The sequence below is a fragment of the Bacillus rossius genome, chromosome 1 (assembly GCF_032445375.1).
Source record: "Bacillus rossius redtenbacheri isolate Brsri chromosome 1, Brsri_v3, whole genome shotgun sequence".
Classification (NCBI taxonomy): domain Eukaryota; kingdom Metazoa; phylum Arthropoda; class Insecta; order Phasmatodea; family Bacillidae; genus Bacillus; species Bacillus rossius.
The window spans coordinates 202,331,927-202,349,282 of NC_086330.1; the positions used below are offsets into that span (position 1 = coordinate 202,331,927).

The following is a 17,356-nucleotide window of genomic DNA, read 5'->3' on the forward strand; positions in this document are numbered from 1 at the left end:
TAATTAAAAAAAATGTATACGTATTTAAAATTATCATGGCTAACAAATGGTATATAAAATAAGACTTTTAATTTTAACAACCCGGTTAGTCTAAATCTGGCAAGTGTTCACCATTTACTCTGTACTGCAATCTAAGGATGAAAAAGGATATAGATATGAGTTTACAACTTTTTTATTTAAGGGCACATTGTAATTGGGTAGCTATGGTACTGGACACTTCAGAATTTTAATCAGTAAAATATGAACAGATAACAATACAGTCATTAGACACGAGAATCAGAAAAGTGGAATTAGTCAAGACGTTCAGTCTAGTGAAAAAACTCCTGCAGGTTCAATTTCTTCCCGAGCTTTGTCCATCTGCACGAGGACAGAGGAACTAGCGACATGCACGCACCTGTCCGAGGCATCGGGCCGGAAGAAGCGATGCTTGGCGATCCTCCCTGCCGCCTCCACGGAGCACTTGTCCAGAAGCAGGGGCAGCACCCCGGGGAACATGAGCAGTGCGTTCTGCAGCAGGGCATCAGCGTGGGAGTGCGCTCCCAGACGGAACTGCGCCATGGCCACAGAGAAGGCATGGTTGGGCAGCTGGGACAGGTTGCGGGACGGCTCCCACAGGCGGTACAAGTCGACCAGCCACTGGTGGGCATGCGAGCGCAGTGCGAACAGGTCGATGCATAGCAGTACACCCATGGGATCTCCCTCTGGGTCCAGCGACAGCAGGAGCTTGCTCAGTTCGAGGGCCGTGCGGAGGCAGCCGCGCTGGGCCACGAACATCACGTGTTTGAACAGGGCCACGTACAGCGCCCTGCAGCACCACATGCGCTCACAACCACGGCTTCACACTTCAACACACTGCCATTCTACAAACAACTAGCCACAATAAAGTATTTTACTAGGTTCCTGCATAGTTACTTCAAACACCTTAGTGCAGCAGAAGAAATTTTTTTTTTAAATGTATATCAGCAGTAAATTATGACACAAAAATTAAATCTTGCTTTAAAGTAGTTTATGTGATGAATAACGGTACTGTACATATTTAATAGGTAATTAATTTTCTCTAAGGATAACCAGAGGTGTTAAAATAAGGAAGCAAAAAAGACAAAGAATGGATTGTGTTTAGGCCTAAAAGCAGAGGAGTGGCATAGGTCCCTACGAGCATGTGGCTGGATCACCAGGGTACGGCAAGTAGGGGGAAGAATGTTATTTCATTACTAAAGAAATTTAATTATTTACAATTATTATTTCTTTATGGGCTTGAAATAATTATTACCACATTCAAAAAGCCTGAAATTCTAATAAAACTAGGTGTGCTTCCTGAATCTCTTACTTTAAAAATACAGTAGTGTCTTGATTAACACAGTTAGGGTAGACTGCTGCAATCTTGTATAAGCAAAATCTCTAACGGATATACTGTGAGCTGACAATGGCAAAATAAATCCTCGTAACTACGAGTATTCATAACTAGCTGCCCGACCCGGCTTCGCACGGCTATACTAATGGAAAAAAATTAAGCCACATCTCCCATTTACAGTAATGGTAAATAAAAAAAATCAGTGAAAATTTATTACAATGCTGTATAATGTACCGGAGAGAAAATGAATAGCACCGAAGGTTTCCCGACTCGTGCACGCAACGTACAACTGATGTACCCATACTTTGCTACTGCAGTCTACAGGCAGATCACTCTTGCGCCGATCATTATACATGCCCCTCCTTGTGGGTACGCCACTGCTGCGCGATGCCTGTTGCCTTGGAGACGCAGAAGGCATTAACCACCCATGGGATCTAATTTTCGAAAATGTCATTCAGCGTAACATAAGGAACATTACTGTGAAGTTTCAAGTCTGTAAAATATATATACTTAAAAAAAAGGGCAATAAAAAAAACAAATTAAACACAGAGGAAAAAAAAAACAATAGTTTAGGTTTGCGATTTAAAGTGATAAAAAGTATTTAAATACTAATTGAACTCTTATGAGGGTACTGATTGCTTCGTTGTTAATATCACACGGGTGTGTTTTACTTGTATGGGAAAATTAATAATGATAAGGCATCTAGTGCGTGGCAACAATGTTAATAGGCAATAGGAAATAAACTTCTAGCGCCTGCGGCATTGTCAACACACACTTCGTACGTGTACTGCATGTTGTATCGAACCCCCTCCAACGCATTTGATTCTAAATTGGACTTTTAGTAAGGATCCCTAATGTTATTGATAATATAGCCTATAGCCTTCCTCGATAAATGTACCGTATCTACAAAATGGTATGCTTTAGTGACAAAAACCTATTTATTAAAAGTTGTAGAAAATTAAATGACAAAAAAAAATTTATATAAATTTTTTTGTACCTGCAACACTTTTTGATCTGAAATTAAATGGTGTGACTCATGACTGAGCTCTGAGACGCAGCACTGATAATCACGATCGCCATGCAAGATCAAGAAAAGGAGGCAAGTGGAGTGGAAAAAGGCAAATAAAAGGGGGGAGGGAAGAAGGGAAAGTGTCTGCCATCATCCTTGCATAGGCTGATGCTGCTACTAAAAGGAAACACCAGAGTGTGTAAGAGAATACTGGAAAGCTTTTTATCAATAGCATTAAAGTATGAGATACAAGTTACAGTGGTGACATCTAGCAGTGCAGTGTGAAGAACAACAATAAAATATTATTACTGTGTTACTAACATAGCAAGTAAACTTGTTTTCAAATATCATTTATCTGAAGATAATTGATCTGTCCCATAGCAATTTACAATCTGCATTATGTTCTGCACTTCCCCAAGTCTCCAAGACAGCATATATGGCGGGACTCGCCTGTTCTCCTGGCGACGGTAGTCGAGGCGGCACCTGCCAGTGGTGGGGTTGAAGTTGGCATGGAAGGCACTCTCCAGGCAGTAGAGCGCCCGCTCGTTCAGCTCTGCGGCCATCTGCAGGTCTTCGCTCAGCTTGCACAGGTCCGATAGCTGTATCAGCGTGTCCACGTGGTAGGGGTGCTTGTGGCTCACCGCCTGCAACCACGCACTTGCAGCTCTCACACCTACAGCCCTGTCTAGATTCTCTCCCTGACCAGTAGGCATTCTTCATACACATGATGTTACACAGAGAAAATTTATTTCCTATAACAACTTATAGAGAATGCCTTAAGGCACCCGCCTACCTAGCTTGTGAACAGTGTTGCAGAATGTTTTAAATACACATTTTTACATAAAACTATGAATAATTTTCAATTTCTTTTTTCGTACAAAAAGAACACACACATCAGGCAATGACCTAAATATATTTTCAAAATGATTCGCAAATCGAAAACAATATTTTATTAACCCTCAATACAGCCAAAAACGAGGTTTTCATGGTGTCATATCTCACAAACTATTCACGGGATTTATGTGGCACCTTTATAGGGTCCCGCGCTGGACCTTTCTACACACTTTACAACAATAAAATTATAGGGTCGCCACATTAATTTCCAAGAGGCACGAGTATTACTGCGGCCTGTTTTGCACTTGGTTGTCCGTTACGTGGCGCGCTCTCTGCCGTAGACCCGCCCTCACCGTGTTTGCGCGGGGTGAGGGGAAGATGAGTCAGGGAGGTGTGCCTGTCCCACCTTCCACCCCCGACACAGGGTGTGCAATAAGCTACCACACTTGTGCGGAGGAATTGCTGGAAGTGGCCGGATTGTTTTTGTTCTGTCTTACATCATAATGTTCAGCTGTTTCCTTTGAATTTTTTTTTTCTTCAAAAGGAAAACTCTCAAAGTCAAAAAACGAAAAGGAAAGAAAACAAGGTTAAGATTACAAGCAACTCGTAAGAAACGATTCTAGAATAAAGGGAAAGTTAGATATTTCGACGGCACGAGGTAACACTTTACATTATTACTACTATACTTTACATTATTACTGTTATGATTTTTTTTGAACTTAAATTAATCATGAATAATTTGTGTTTACATGCGGCCTCCAGTAGCGTAGTCGGTTGCTGTGCGGGAGCAATAGGCTGTAGGTTAGAATCAGTTAAAATAGATGTTATAATACGTTCAGTTTTAGTAAATAATATAAGCCACTCTCCAGTTAACAAATTTTCGTAATACAGGAAGTTCAATAAGCCAAGATAACAAATTATGTTTACCGTGTCACATTTGATAGGTATCCATGCTGTGTTAACTATGTAAGAGTAGATACCAGTAATAATATGGTGAATTTTTCTACCTTTACTATACAGTATTTCAATACAATTCACAATGCTGATACGACAATAGAGTGAAAAGCAAAAACAATATGAATGTGGCGCGAAACTAAACAATCACAAAGTTGTGACGGTAAAGGTTAACCCGTAGCATAAAGAAATAAACAACTGAAACCGATTTATAGTACAATTTTTCGTAGCTATTGCATGCTATTTGCAAGTAAGAAGGTCAATAATAGTTTTTGTGGAATAATAAATAAATGCAACATATTCTTTTACTCTTACACATAAATTCTTTATCATTTGTAAGAAACAAGACAAAAAAACTCCTTATAAGTGGGACCTGCATGTATTGCATCTTGTACATTAGCATGTAAATATTTATTGCATCAACTTAAATAAGATGTGTCAAGCCTAAAGTTTAATGTCAGTTTTCTTCAATCCGAAAATATATTTGATATTTTTAAGTTATATTTTGTATACAATTTTAATGCTTCAAGTTGAAAAATCCCCTTTGGCACAGCCTACAGGCGTAAGTAGATTTCAAAGTACCTTTTTCTTCTGGAAATATTCTGGTAACAAATTTACCATTTTACGAACTTAATGTTCATAACGTATTATATGTTCTCCAATATTCCAAAATGTTCGCTGAACATTTTATCATATTCTATACAATGAACGTATTTCGAGTATTTTTAACTCAATGCATTCATTCAGCATTGAATAGCTCACAGTATAACGAATTTCAAATTACACCTACTAAAGTAGTTATTAACTTTTTGACCTTCAAACGCTATTTTTCAACCCTTTCACTAATACGTGGTTGCATAAAAATTTGCTTTCGACCAAGGTTTAAGATAAATAAATTAGAACAAATATGATAGTATGGAAATTTTGGATTTTTTTTATTTCAACCCCTGTTTTACGGCAATAGTTAGTTTCATAAAAAATTATTTTGGCTAAAGTATTTAGATATAATGTCTATAATTTTTGTAATAAATTGTAATGGCTTTGATAATACACCTACTAAAAAGAATATGATATTTTTGTCTCTCTGTACACGGTACGGAATTTAAATTTTATTATTTTTATTCTAATCTCTGGTTTTTTCAACTCTCTGCAATAAATGGTTTGTCTTATCAACAATAGTTTCAGACAAAAGTTTTAGATAATTTTTAGAATATTTACATTTATTGTTATCGAGTTTATTGTTTACCTAATATGGAAGTTTTAGAACTTTGTTTTATTTTTAACCCCTGTTTATTTCACCCTTAGCAGCAATTATTGGTTGTACCAAAAATGTTTCTTACAAAGGTTTTAGAAGACATTGTTAAGGCTTACAAACAATTTGAACGGATCTGATTGTATAATTATTAAGGGAGTTAGTAATTTTTTCATCATTCAACGCGCTGAACATATCAGACAAGACAGGAAGGCGTCAAGACTAATTGGAAAGAGGTCGGGAGAGAGGGAGGGGTGAAAGAGACGAGCACTACTGGGTCACAAAGAGGTTTCCCCAGTGAAAACAATTGTGGGCGAGTCTTGCAATACTTGCCAGTGATGTGTAACCATCTAACCTCGGTCACGAGCAAATAAATGTGTTATTTTGTTAATTTTGCAAATAAACTTTTAATACGAAACTCGGACACAGAATTTAATGTAGAATTCTTTAAAATAGTTGAGTGTGATAAATAAACTGATAAACAAAATATTCGCTTTTCAATTACCAAAATTTCTAGATGCGTATCACACACATACTTTCAGCACCCACCTCTGGAATTCGCTGACTGAATCGTAAACGTTGCTTGCCACCATCAAATGCAGATAGCAGCTAGTGATGAGCGTAATGGTTATTTTAAAATGCCAGTTATGAGAGTTATGGTTCCGATTGAATAACTGGTTATTTAGATCGTTAACGTTATGAGTTATTGGGCATGAAGGTCAGTTTTCATTCATTCACTATTCCAATTGCAAAAAGAGTCTACAATATCATTACAGCCATCTTAACTATGGCTTAATTTTAACAACTGCATTGTAAGTTTCTTTTTTATACCCATTCAAAAGAAAATAATATTTTGTCACGGTTGCAGAATGTAATTACAAATAATTTTATCCAAGCACCTTATTTATTTGTATAATTAAGAAGAAATTTCTAATTTACACAGACTGAATGAATGGAACATTAAAAATAATTTAGCTCGTATTCCGCTTAAATTTTGATGTGCAGACGCTATAGCCTAATCACGCACACGTGAAACAACCTTAAACTGTTTTATCTGTTAAAACCAAGCAATTATGAAATAGCGAATAGCTTTAACTTCCTGACAGTTGTCAAAAAAACTGAGAATTGGTTCAAATGTCGATTGCAAGCAGAGACTTTTTCTGTCGATCAAAAGCACAGGAATGTTTCTGTCGATCAAGAACACAGAACTGTTTCTGTCAATCCAGAGCACAGAACTGTTTCTGTTGATCCAGAGCACAGAACTGTTTCTGTTGATCCAGAGCACAGAACTGTTTCTGTTGCTTGCAAGCGAAGAACTCTTTACATTGATCGCGATCGGAGAACTCTGGTATGAAACGTTACTTTAAAGATTTGCTATTACTTGATGAACTTAAAAACTGTTTAATTACTTGAAGAACTTAAAAATGTCAACTGCTTAAAGATTAGTTTATAACCGACAAAAGTGTCAAGGGAAAGCATGGTATGGATAAGTTTCTTTCAGAAAATAGTTGTTGCTGTTTGAAAATAGATACTATCGATAGCAGAACTGGTCCTTTCTGATGACATGCACATACCGCGATACCTAGAGGCAACACAAGAGTTGAAGTAATGGTATTTGATTTGCTTGCTAGACCGGCCGATATGCGTTACCACACAGTTGAGAATTCGATTCTTTTTCTTAACTGGTTATCAGAGATTCAGAAGCTTAACGATACGGTTATTGTTTCATAACCTGTTTATATTGGTTACCGTAAATACTGCTTGTTTCTTATAGCAACACGAAACAAATGGAATATTTAAACCATTAGAAACTGCAGCAATAAAACCCCGGCTTTGGACATAAATTTCGACAAGGAGTTGTTTTAAAATACTACCCATCTTGTTAAAATCCACTTAACCGTTAATACTCTGAAGTTTCCGATTACCTTTTGAAGTTTTACTTCTATTGGAGTACTAAAATATTAACTTGAAACGTTTTAAACACATTATTATAACACTAAGTATATGTTTGTACATTTGTTTTTGATAAACGAATAAAAATAGTCTGTAAATACTTCCTACAAACAAACCTTAAACTCATTCAACTGATTCAACATTATTATAATATTATGATGTTATTAAAAAAGTTAAAAAAAAAAAAACCTGCAGTGACAATATCAGAACCTCATTCCTTGAGGTTAACAAGCGAACGCTCTACTGCTGTATTATTAAGCCATTGGAAATTTAGAAAAAAATATATATATTACTAGTTATTTTTAAAGCGAATAAGGTGCCCATCGAAAAAAGATGAATACGAAAACACAATAATTTAATATACAAAATATATTCAAAAAAATACATTTTCTTTTAATATTGTGCCAATGAAAATAATTTCTGAGCTATATTTGTAATGATAAAAAAATATATTAGAAAAAAATAATTTTTATTAGAGAACCTCTTGAAAAACTAAAATGCTTGTTAACTGTCTCTGGTCATTCAATAATCTTCCTTGATGTGGATTTGATTCAATATACACCTTCACTTGACTTGGAACTCTTGATCGTGACAAAGCCATACACAGTTGGCCAGGTTAAAATGCTGGGGTCTCCCAATGGATGCCAACATGATAAAACGAATGGCTTTGCGCCTTGTTAATTGTAATAGCGTATGTAGGAATTATTATATATTGTCAGCCTTTTAATATGAAAGGTAATGTTGTATCGGAAAGAGCAATATGATGAACAACTAATTCTTTCGGTGGCATTCTCTCGACGCGTTGCTGTTTTGAGGCAGTGTTGGCAGCACGAAGAGCTTCCAATTGTTGAGGCGTAAGTCCACCAATAAGTCGCCGCCGTGATGCGCTATGGGTAACATGATAGCTGCTGATTTTTCGGTGGTTATTTGTTCAATATATTGATCCTGAGATGCAGCATGAGCAACATGATGTGCGTCTAATTTTTCGGGTGTCATTTGATTGATGTGTTATTGATGAGAGGCAGCATCTAACGTACGAAAGGTCGTACACGATTCCTAACTTTGATTTGCCTGCCCCCTCTTCTGTCTTTCAAAAGCCAAGCAATTCTTTCTAGAAGCAGGATATTCATCCTCATTCATTATACACCTCCGACTCGCATAGCACGAGTTCAATTAATGCGAATGTGCATAACGCGAGAACATTTTTTGTGGAATGGTTTCAGATAGTGTGAAATAACAACCCCCCATAACGCGAGGTAAGAATTAATTTTTTGGTATAAATTTAATGCTGCAGGGTGTCGCCGCATCGTCGGATGCATCGTGTGAATGCCGCTCGGGCAGTGTCTAGCCGTATTGACGCATCAACTATCGCAGGAAAAAGCCATCTCAGCTATCATGTTATCTTACCCGCCCGCCACGTGTGTGTGTCGTTTTCATGACTCAAAGCGCTTCCCAGGCGACTGTAGATATTCTAGTTATCGTCAAGCTTTGTTTTGTTGTTTTGTTGAACACTTTATAATCAGCTAGTCATTTTGTTGTTGTGCGTGGTAAAGTTCGCAGTACATTATGTAATAATTATGAAATGTGCAAAAGAAGTACAGTCTGATAAAGTGGTAGCAAAAAGAAAAATTATTTCTTTAGAAACGAAGTTGGAAGTTGTACGGTGTTCTAAAAACCATGAAGGCAACAGTGCAATTGGTCGCGCATTAGGCCTAAGTGAATCTACGGTACGGACCATTATCAAAAATAAAAGTGAACTGGAGAAACTGTTGTCATCTGATGCATTAACATTCACGGAGGTGAGAGTGCGGAACCGAACACCCATCATGATTCACACTGAAAGACTGCTCAGTGAATGGGTGTTTGAAAAAAATCACGGTAAAGATAAGTATGGTGTTAATTCGGGCATGATAAAAGAAAAAGCATTAGACATTTTTACTGCTTTAAAACCTAAGTACCCCGATAGTAGTGAAGTGTTTACAGCAAGTAAAGGATGGTTTTCAAGGTTCATAGACAGGTACAATATGCACTGTATTAAAAAGAAAGGAGAAGCAGCTAGTGCTGATTCAGTTGCAGCTGCATCATATCCTAGCATTCTAAAAGACATCATCGCCGAGGGAGGCTTCAGTCCTCAACAAGTGTATAATGCAGACGAGACAGGTCTATATTGGAAGAAAATGCCTGACAGGACTTACATTTCAAGAGAGGAGAAGACTGTCCCCGTATTTAAGGCTTCCAAGGATAGGCTTGCACTTCTGCTTGGCACTAATGCAACGAGAGATAATAAATTAAAACCCTTATTTTATTAGTGTACCACTCCGAAAATCCTAGGGCACTCAAAGGCTGCTCAAAACCCCATTTGCCAGTAATCTGGAAGGCAAATCGTAAAGTATGGATTACACAGGCTGTCTTCATAGATTAGTTTACAAAACCAGATGTTCAAGACAATGCTCCTGGCCACCCAACTCACCTGACAGACCTGAACGAAAATTTTAAGGTGGTATTTTTGCCTAAAAACACAACCTCTTTGATGCAGCCTATCGACCAAGGGGCGATTGCAACATTCAAAGCATATTATTTACGACGCACTTTTCTGCAGGCAATCAAAGCCACAGATGGGGAAGGGAAACCATCACTGAAGGAATTTCGGAAGTCGTATTCCATAAAAAATGCCATTGATAACATCTCTGCAAGCTGGGATGACATGAAACAATCTTGTCTAAGTGGTGTTTGGAAGAAGCTGTGTCCATTCTTTAGAGAGGAATTCCCTGGCTTTGAGCCAGATGAGAGTCGGCTAGAGGAAATAGCAGAGGATGTAGTGGATATGGGCAAAAAACTTGGATTTGAAGAAATTGACACAACAGATGTGAATGAACACATTAACTCCCATGATGTAAAACTGACCGCACAAGAACTTATTGAACAGGATGAGGTGAGACGTGCAGAGCAGGAAGCAACAGAAGACATGTCACCTACAGCTGAACGAGTCCTCACATCAACAGATCTGGCTATATTTTTTTGCAAAATAAATGACGCTTGTTGTAGAGGAGAATGATCCTAACGAAGAAAGAAGTGACAACTTCAAAAAAGAAATTGATAAGGTACGTCAGGTGTACAAAGACTTGTACGAACACAAAAAAAAAGTAAAACACAAAAACGGCTAGAAAGTTTTTTTGCGCCTGCATCGACTTCCAAAAGAGCAGACCTTGTGAAGGAGGCGACGGCACCGGCTTGGGAAAGAGAAGATGAAGGTTGTGATACGCCAGCTACCCCTCCCACTTCAGGACAGGAAGTTGATTCACCCCCTGCTGTACTCGAACACAAAGACAGCTTGTTTACATTTTAACTCGTGGAGGAAGAAGCGACTACATCCACATCTGCTTTTTCTCCGGACAATCTACGTTAATATTTCCATTTATGTAAAGCAATCTGCAACTAATGTCATGTGTGTTTAAGAGTTCATTTTTTTGTTTTAGGTTTTTTTTTTAAACAGACACACGTAAGAATTTAGGGGAAAACTCAAAGGTAACTTGGTGTGTGTGCACCCAAACAATTGTGCCATGTTTCATTATTGTTCTTAGATGTTTTTTCCTCAAAGTTAATACGACTGATGCTCTCTACCACTACGTGTCACAGTTTTATTGCCTTCCCCTCGAACTTAAAAGGATTTTTTTGTGTGTTCACTAAACCGTACCATGTAAAATAAAATTGTTATTAACGGGGATAGCCGAACTCGCGTAACGCGAATTCACTTAGCGCGAGTATTTCTCGGAACCAATTGTTCGCGGGATGCGAGTCCGAGGCGTAACTGTAAAAATAAAAATATGTTGATAATATATTGCACAATAAAAAATAGATTTCATACTTCATTGAATATAAAGGTCATATCATCCAAAAAGGAAAGACCATTCAAACACATAATCACATCAAGATAGATCATTTTAACAAAGAACGACGTAAGGGAACATAGTGGGCATTCACATGAAAAGATAATGTGTATAGGGAAGATAATGGGCATAAATAAGTGAAGATCAGAAGAATCTTAACCTAAAAAGAAAAAAAATTAACAAATATAGGGGAATGTGGGGGAATAGGAAAAAAGTCTACATTTTATTTAAATAATGACATTTTGAGCTGTAATTGCTCATGTGCTTTCTCCAATATATATATACAACAGTTACATAAAACTTGTTCCCATTTCACCATAAGTACTGGAGTGGAAATAAAAAAAAATGGATCCATCACACTGCATCATTTTACCCAGAGTTTCGGGTAAAATGACACATTCGTTCGGGCAATGTGAAGCACAGCAGAAAATTGGGTGGAATAAAAGAAAACATTATTTTAAGGTTGGCTTAGTGATATGAAATACACTTAAGTAATACTATAGACAGACAAAAATATTTAAGCTATTTTGATTATTTTAGTAAATAAAAAGTACTTAAGTTTCTAGCAAAGCTTTTCAGTCCCATAAATAATACTTAAACTTGCACAGATAAAATAAATACAAGTCTATTATTTTGTAAAAGAATGTGGCCTCCGGGCCACATTTATACTACAGTAGAGTCTCACTAATCCGGACTTGTCCGGACCGGACCGTGTCCGGATCACCGAAAGTCCGGATCATCCGTAATCAACTTTAAAATGTATCAAAAACAAGTTTTATAGGCTAAATAAAAAATCTTTATGCTTAAAAATCAACTGCGTTTTATTATAAGGTACTTAAGAAACTATATACATATGTATGTAACATATATAAAACAATAATATGTATTGTACATACCTACATGTAATTAAAAAGTATAAAACAATTAAAGTTTAAAAAGAATTAATTTACTTGAAAAAGTCTGTAATATTCTTTTGTTTTAAAGAAGATTGCCGTCGTTTTGCCGTGCGATCTCGTAGGCGCCTCAACGTCAGTAGCTCAGCAGACGTTGTGTCGCTTTGCTTCTCAAAGTAACTCGGCAACCCCTCCAGCATTGTAGTCGCTTCGCCATGAGTTGGGCCAGCTGATTCCTCCGTACCTCCATCAGTCATCTTCCGAACTGTCTATTTCAGTTGCTGTGTTTGCAATGCATGCCTCCACGATTTCATCTTCACTTAACATTTGATGACCAATACCGTTGTCATCGTTAATCCATTCTGATATGTCATTCTCCTCTATGTTGGCACAACCCTCCAACTGTTGAAAAACATGTACAAAATCAAAGCTAGTTGAAGTTGGTTGAGTTTCGTCTTGTCCCTGTTTTTCCTGTGAAATGCTTGGCTACAAATTTTTCCAGCTTTTTTGAAGAGTTAACGGCTTAATTTCTTCCCATGCTTCTGCGACCAAGTAAATGACAGTCTTCATTGTCACTTTCTTAATATGATCCATTAAGTTAGCTGACGGGTCTGCTTCTTGTTGCTCTAAAAGAAACATGATAATTTTTTTCCTATATCGCCATTTTATTGCTTCAATCACCCCTTGATCCATTGGTTGTATCAAAGCAGTCATGTTTGGTGGCAGAAATTTTTTGAAAATTTCACCGTCTCGCAATTCTTCTTCACTCGAGTGGCATGGTGCATTATCAATTAACAACACAGCTTTTTCTGGGCGGTTTTCGTCTCTCAAAAACTTTTTTGTTTTAGGAAGAAATGTTTTAAAAAACCAAGCTTTAAAAATTTTGCTGTCCATCCATGCTGATTTTTGTGAAGTGTACTGGGCTGGAAGAGCATTTCTATTAAGATTTTTAAGGGCCCTAGGCTTAGCCGATTTGCCTATAACCAATAGTGGAATTTTCAAGTTGCCAGAAGCATTACTACAAGGAAGCAAAGTTACTCTTTCTTTTTTACCTTATGACTAGGGGCCTGTTCTTTTCGCGATCGCGATTAAACGACGATAAACGCAAAATCACCGTTAAATACAGTTTTTACGCGAAATCGCCATAACACTGCGTTTTTACACGAAATTTTGTATTAAAACGTGAAATCGCAGTGTTTTTACGCGAAATTTAAATACTGGTTAAAAGACTTGTTTCGTCAATGGTAAACAAACACCGCAACATGGCCGCCAAACAATCATAAATGCACTAAAGCAAACAAAAGCTTACACACGCTCACGTTATAATGTTAAACCCAAAAATATACTGTAAAAATACGCAAAACTACAGCGTTTATTTTTCTTTCCGGCATAATGTTTGGATAGATAAGACAAACAGGCGAAGTTTTAAAGCGTACGCACACCGCTCGGGGCACTGACGTCAGCTTGGAACAGCGACACCGGATAAATACAAAAGCAAGCAGATGATTGGGCGAACGGTGTTTGTAACAGCCTTACGTGAGTGGCCATATCACGTCAGCCGGGGGCGCTGCCATATAGTTGGAACAGCGTCGTAGTATCAAGCAGATTAAATCGCGCCAAAAAGCGGAAAAATGTAAACAAACATTAATTTTCGAATGGTGTGACGGTGATGATTAGTTGGCCAAAAGTTTTTATAGATTTTGTTGGGTCCTTACAACAACGAGGAAATACCATAACGCTGAATGTCAAAATTGACCACAAAGCCGAAATAACAACTGAATGAATTTGTGTGTGTTTCTTAAATGTACCTTAACGCCGAAATACCACAATCAAACCTAACCTTACCTTACTTACCTTACCTTACTTACCTTACTTACCTTACCTTACCTAACCTAACCTAACCTAGCCTAGCCTAGCCTAACCTAGTCTAACCTAACCCAACCTTTGTGGCAGCCCTGTAATGACATATTTTGGCGTTGTGGTACACAGCAGTTTTCTAGCTGTGGTCGTTGTGATCAATTTCTCATTTCGGCGTTGTGGTGCGTCCTCGATTTTGTTAAAGGGATTAATAGTTTTCCAGATTAGTTTATGGGAACGAACTAATAATCAGTGTCTAAATCAAATGTATTGTTATATAAATATATGTAACCTATTTGTTTAGGGTATTCAATAATGAGTAGGTTCAAGTAAAATTATTTAACTTAAATAATTTTAGATATACTAACGGAAACATTTTTTTTTTTTTTTTTTTTTTTTTTAAGCACCGCTTTTGTGTTTTTAAGTGAATTTTAGCACTGCTTTTGTGTTTTAAAGTGAATTTTAACACCGCTTTAGGTAATTTTTAATGACGAAATCTGAAAATTTTATTTACCACTTTCAGGGGGCCCTACTTATGACCTTTGGCTACAGAATCCAATTTTGATGCTAATGTTTTTTTTGGAAGCATTTTGTAATTTAATACCGTTTCATCAGCGTTAAACACTTGGCAAGGCTCTAAGTTTTCATCTTTAACAAACTTTTCAAATTTTACTTTAAAGTCTTCACTTGCACTATTGTCACCTGACAACATTTCACCACTTACACTAAGTTCACGAACACCGTGTCGATCTTTCCAACGAGATAACCATCCCACACTGGCAGTAAAAGCAGTCACCTTTTAATTTTTCACCGAGTTTGAGCGCGAACGCTTGTAATGTTACGCCCGACAGCGGAACGCCTTGTTCACGTTGTTGGCAAAACCAAATGTACAAAGCCTCGTCTAAAGTTTCATTTTTTGGATTTTTTAACGTGCTTCTGTTACCCAGACTGTCCTTACTCACCATTTTAGCACAAAAATCTTCAATTTCTTTCCGATTTTTTTTCCAATCAGAAACAGTTTGTTTTCCACTCCTAGATCTTGCGCGATTCTAGTTAATGATTCACCCGCATCAATACGAAATAAGGCTTGGAGTTTTTGCTCCATAGTTAGTCACTTTCTTACGTTTAGTAGCCATTACGTTGCTCTTAATAAGTGTACACAATACAATGCTCGCACTGAATAAAATTAAACTGTCACAAACACTTGTCACCAGCACGAGTAACCATCGACTGAAGGGAACAAAACAAAACAACTCGCAGGTATAGATAGAGTGAGTCACTTCTTGGAAAAGACGATGAGCGGAAAACTAGCAGTAATACTCCCGGCTACTGAGGGCCAGAGGACCCTCTCTTACAAATATATTTTCTTATTTTCCTTTGTCACAATATTCTAATTCATCATTTACGTATTTTTTATATCCGTCCGGATTAAACGGATGTCCGGACTAGCGGGGTCCGAATTAGCGAGACTCTACTGTATTTTTATATTCTTGCCTTTATTGATTTTACGGATTTATTTCCATTTTAAAGTACCCTTTTAATTTTGTAAAACTCAGTTGCTGTATTTTTGTTTAATTATTTAATTATTGTGATTATTTCTTTTTTTGGTTATTCTTTGTTTGGTTTCGTTCTAGTTTTGTAATTATTCAATATATCGATTGTGTTTCAATGGCCGGCTACTGGGAGCGATACTTCGCTTCACCTATGACGTCATCAGCGCCTGAGTGCCGGCGGTGGCGATGTGAACTGTGGGCCGCGGGATTGTTGGACTGGGAGTCGTCGCGACTGGACGTGTGGAGGGACCACGCCGCGAGACAAGAGACAAGCTTAACCGCTTCGACTCTGCACCGGCCAGCCCATGCCGGGATCAGCAGCGATGGGACCTTGCCTTGCCCGGAGACATTGAGCTGCGATACCTTCAAGAACGACGCTAAGGTAAAGAGGCGACACGTAGTATTTGATCTAGCGGTTGTGGAACAAGAAAAGAATATCCGTAAGAAGCATAGTTTTGCAATGGGCGCTCATCTACGAAGCACGTTTTACAGTGGGCTGTTACTGATTAGACTTACCCATTAGATTTTCTGAAAACATAACTAATGAAAGCTACTTAGCATGACTTTGATTAATTTTCTGTGCACCACAAATTTGTATGAATTTACGTCATTACGTCAAGATATTTGTCATTTAAATTTGGATTCCCTTTTTTGCCCACAGAACTAAACATTTTCAGTGAGGGCTCCCCGCCCCGGCGTGAAGAGTGACAAAACACAGCACCTTTGACTGAACTGTATATATTTTGTGAAGGTCACGGCTATCAGCTGATCGTCTTTAAGCAGCAAGACGTGAAAGTAATTATCGACGTGCAAAAATATAAATCCGGCTCCCAGTAGGACAATTGAACTTTCATAATAATAGTTTTTTATACTGCATTTTGTCATATTTATTCCTATGGTATCAGTATTTTCTGATTATTTATTAGCGTTATATTTTCGTTATATTAATGTTAAAGTAGAATTAGGTAAATGCCATGTACGATTCTTTAATTTTTTTATGAGGCCTGCAAATGATGTAGCCGATATTAAAACTTTGCTTAGTAGTACTTTGCTTTTTCATTTTAATAAGCCAAAGTCTTGCCGTGTACTTTTGTGAATACAATCCTTTTGATTGCTTGACGACTTGGGTGGATTTTCTAGAGCTTTATGCAAATTTCAGCTTTTCTTTTTTTTTAGTTTTGATAGTTACCCAGGGTGAGTCGAGGACGGGACCCCCCTTTCTATTTGATCAGAAGGTGGGTTTCAAGAATGAGTCATGAAAACTCATGTTCTTGTAAAAAAACTGAAATTATCAAAATAAAATGTTATTTAGGAATTACAGTATTTACTTGCATTAAGGCCCCACCCGCATATAAGCCCCCCTCCTTGTTTTGTAAACATTTTTGAGAACAAATTTAAAAACGTGTTTTTCTGGGTTTATCTGAGGGCAGGGCAACTTGGCATGCATCAAACAACAAGCCATGTATTGTGAGCGGCGGGAGGTGATTTTGTAAGCGGCAATGATACAGAGACTGGTATTATAGTTTGTCCGTTCTCAGTAGGACCGTCGTGAGGCATGCCAGACGTAAACAGTTAGTCCTATCTCAAACGACATAAAGATAAAGAAAGCTGGTCTCGCGCGCTGCCGCTGTGTTGATGTGGAGTGTTGTCGGAGCAGAAGAGGGGAAGTGAAGGAGGAAGGGAAGTGGGTCAAGGATTCTAACACTCCTTTGTCTGGTTGGCTGGCTAGCTGGCAGGAGGGAGGTTAAGCCACGCCTCTGCCTCTCTCTCCTCCTGCCAAAGCGCTGCCTCTGCCTCTGCCTCACTTCCCCCC

At 37.8% G+C, this 17,356-nt stretch overlaps 1 protein-coding gene across 4 annotated transcripts in view; it reads right to left on the reverse strand.

Moving 5' to 3' along the window:
• The window catches only part of LOC134527243 (ribosome quality control complex subunit TCF25), a 361,743-nt gene that overhangs the window by 181,956 nt on the left and 162,431 nt on the right, over positions 1-17,356 (reverse strand). For all 4 annotated transcript variants that reach the window (XR_010074132.1, XM_063359741.1, XM_063359742.1 and 1 more), the window contains 2 exons: positions 2,811-3,004; positions 395-805 (listed from right to left, as the gene is read on the reverse strand). Coding sequence is in view for 3 of the 4 variants with exons in the window: in XM_063359741.1 (XP_063215811.1) it covers positions 395-805; positions 2,811-3,004 (605 nt within the window). In the remaining variant the exon portion in view is untranslated. The remainder of the gene's footprint in view (positions 1-394; positions 806-2,810; positions 3,005-17,356) is intronic.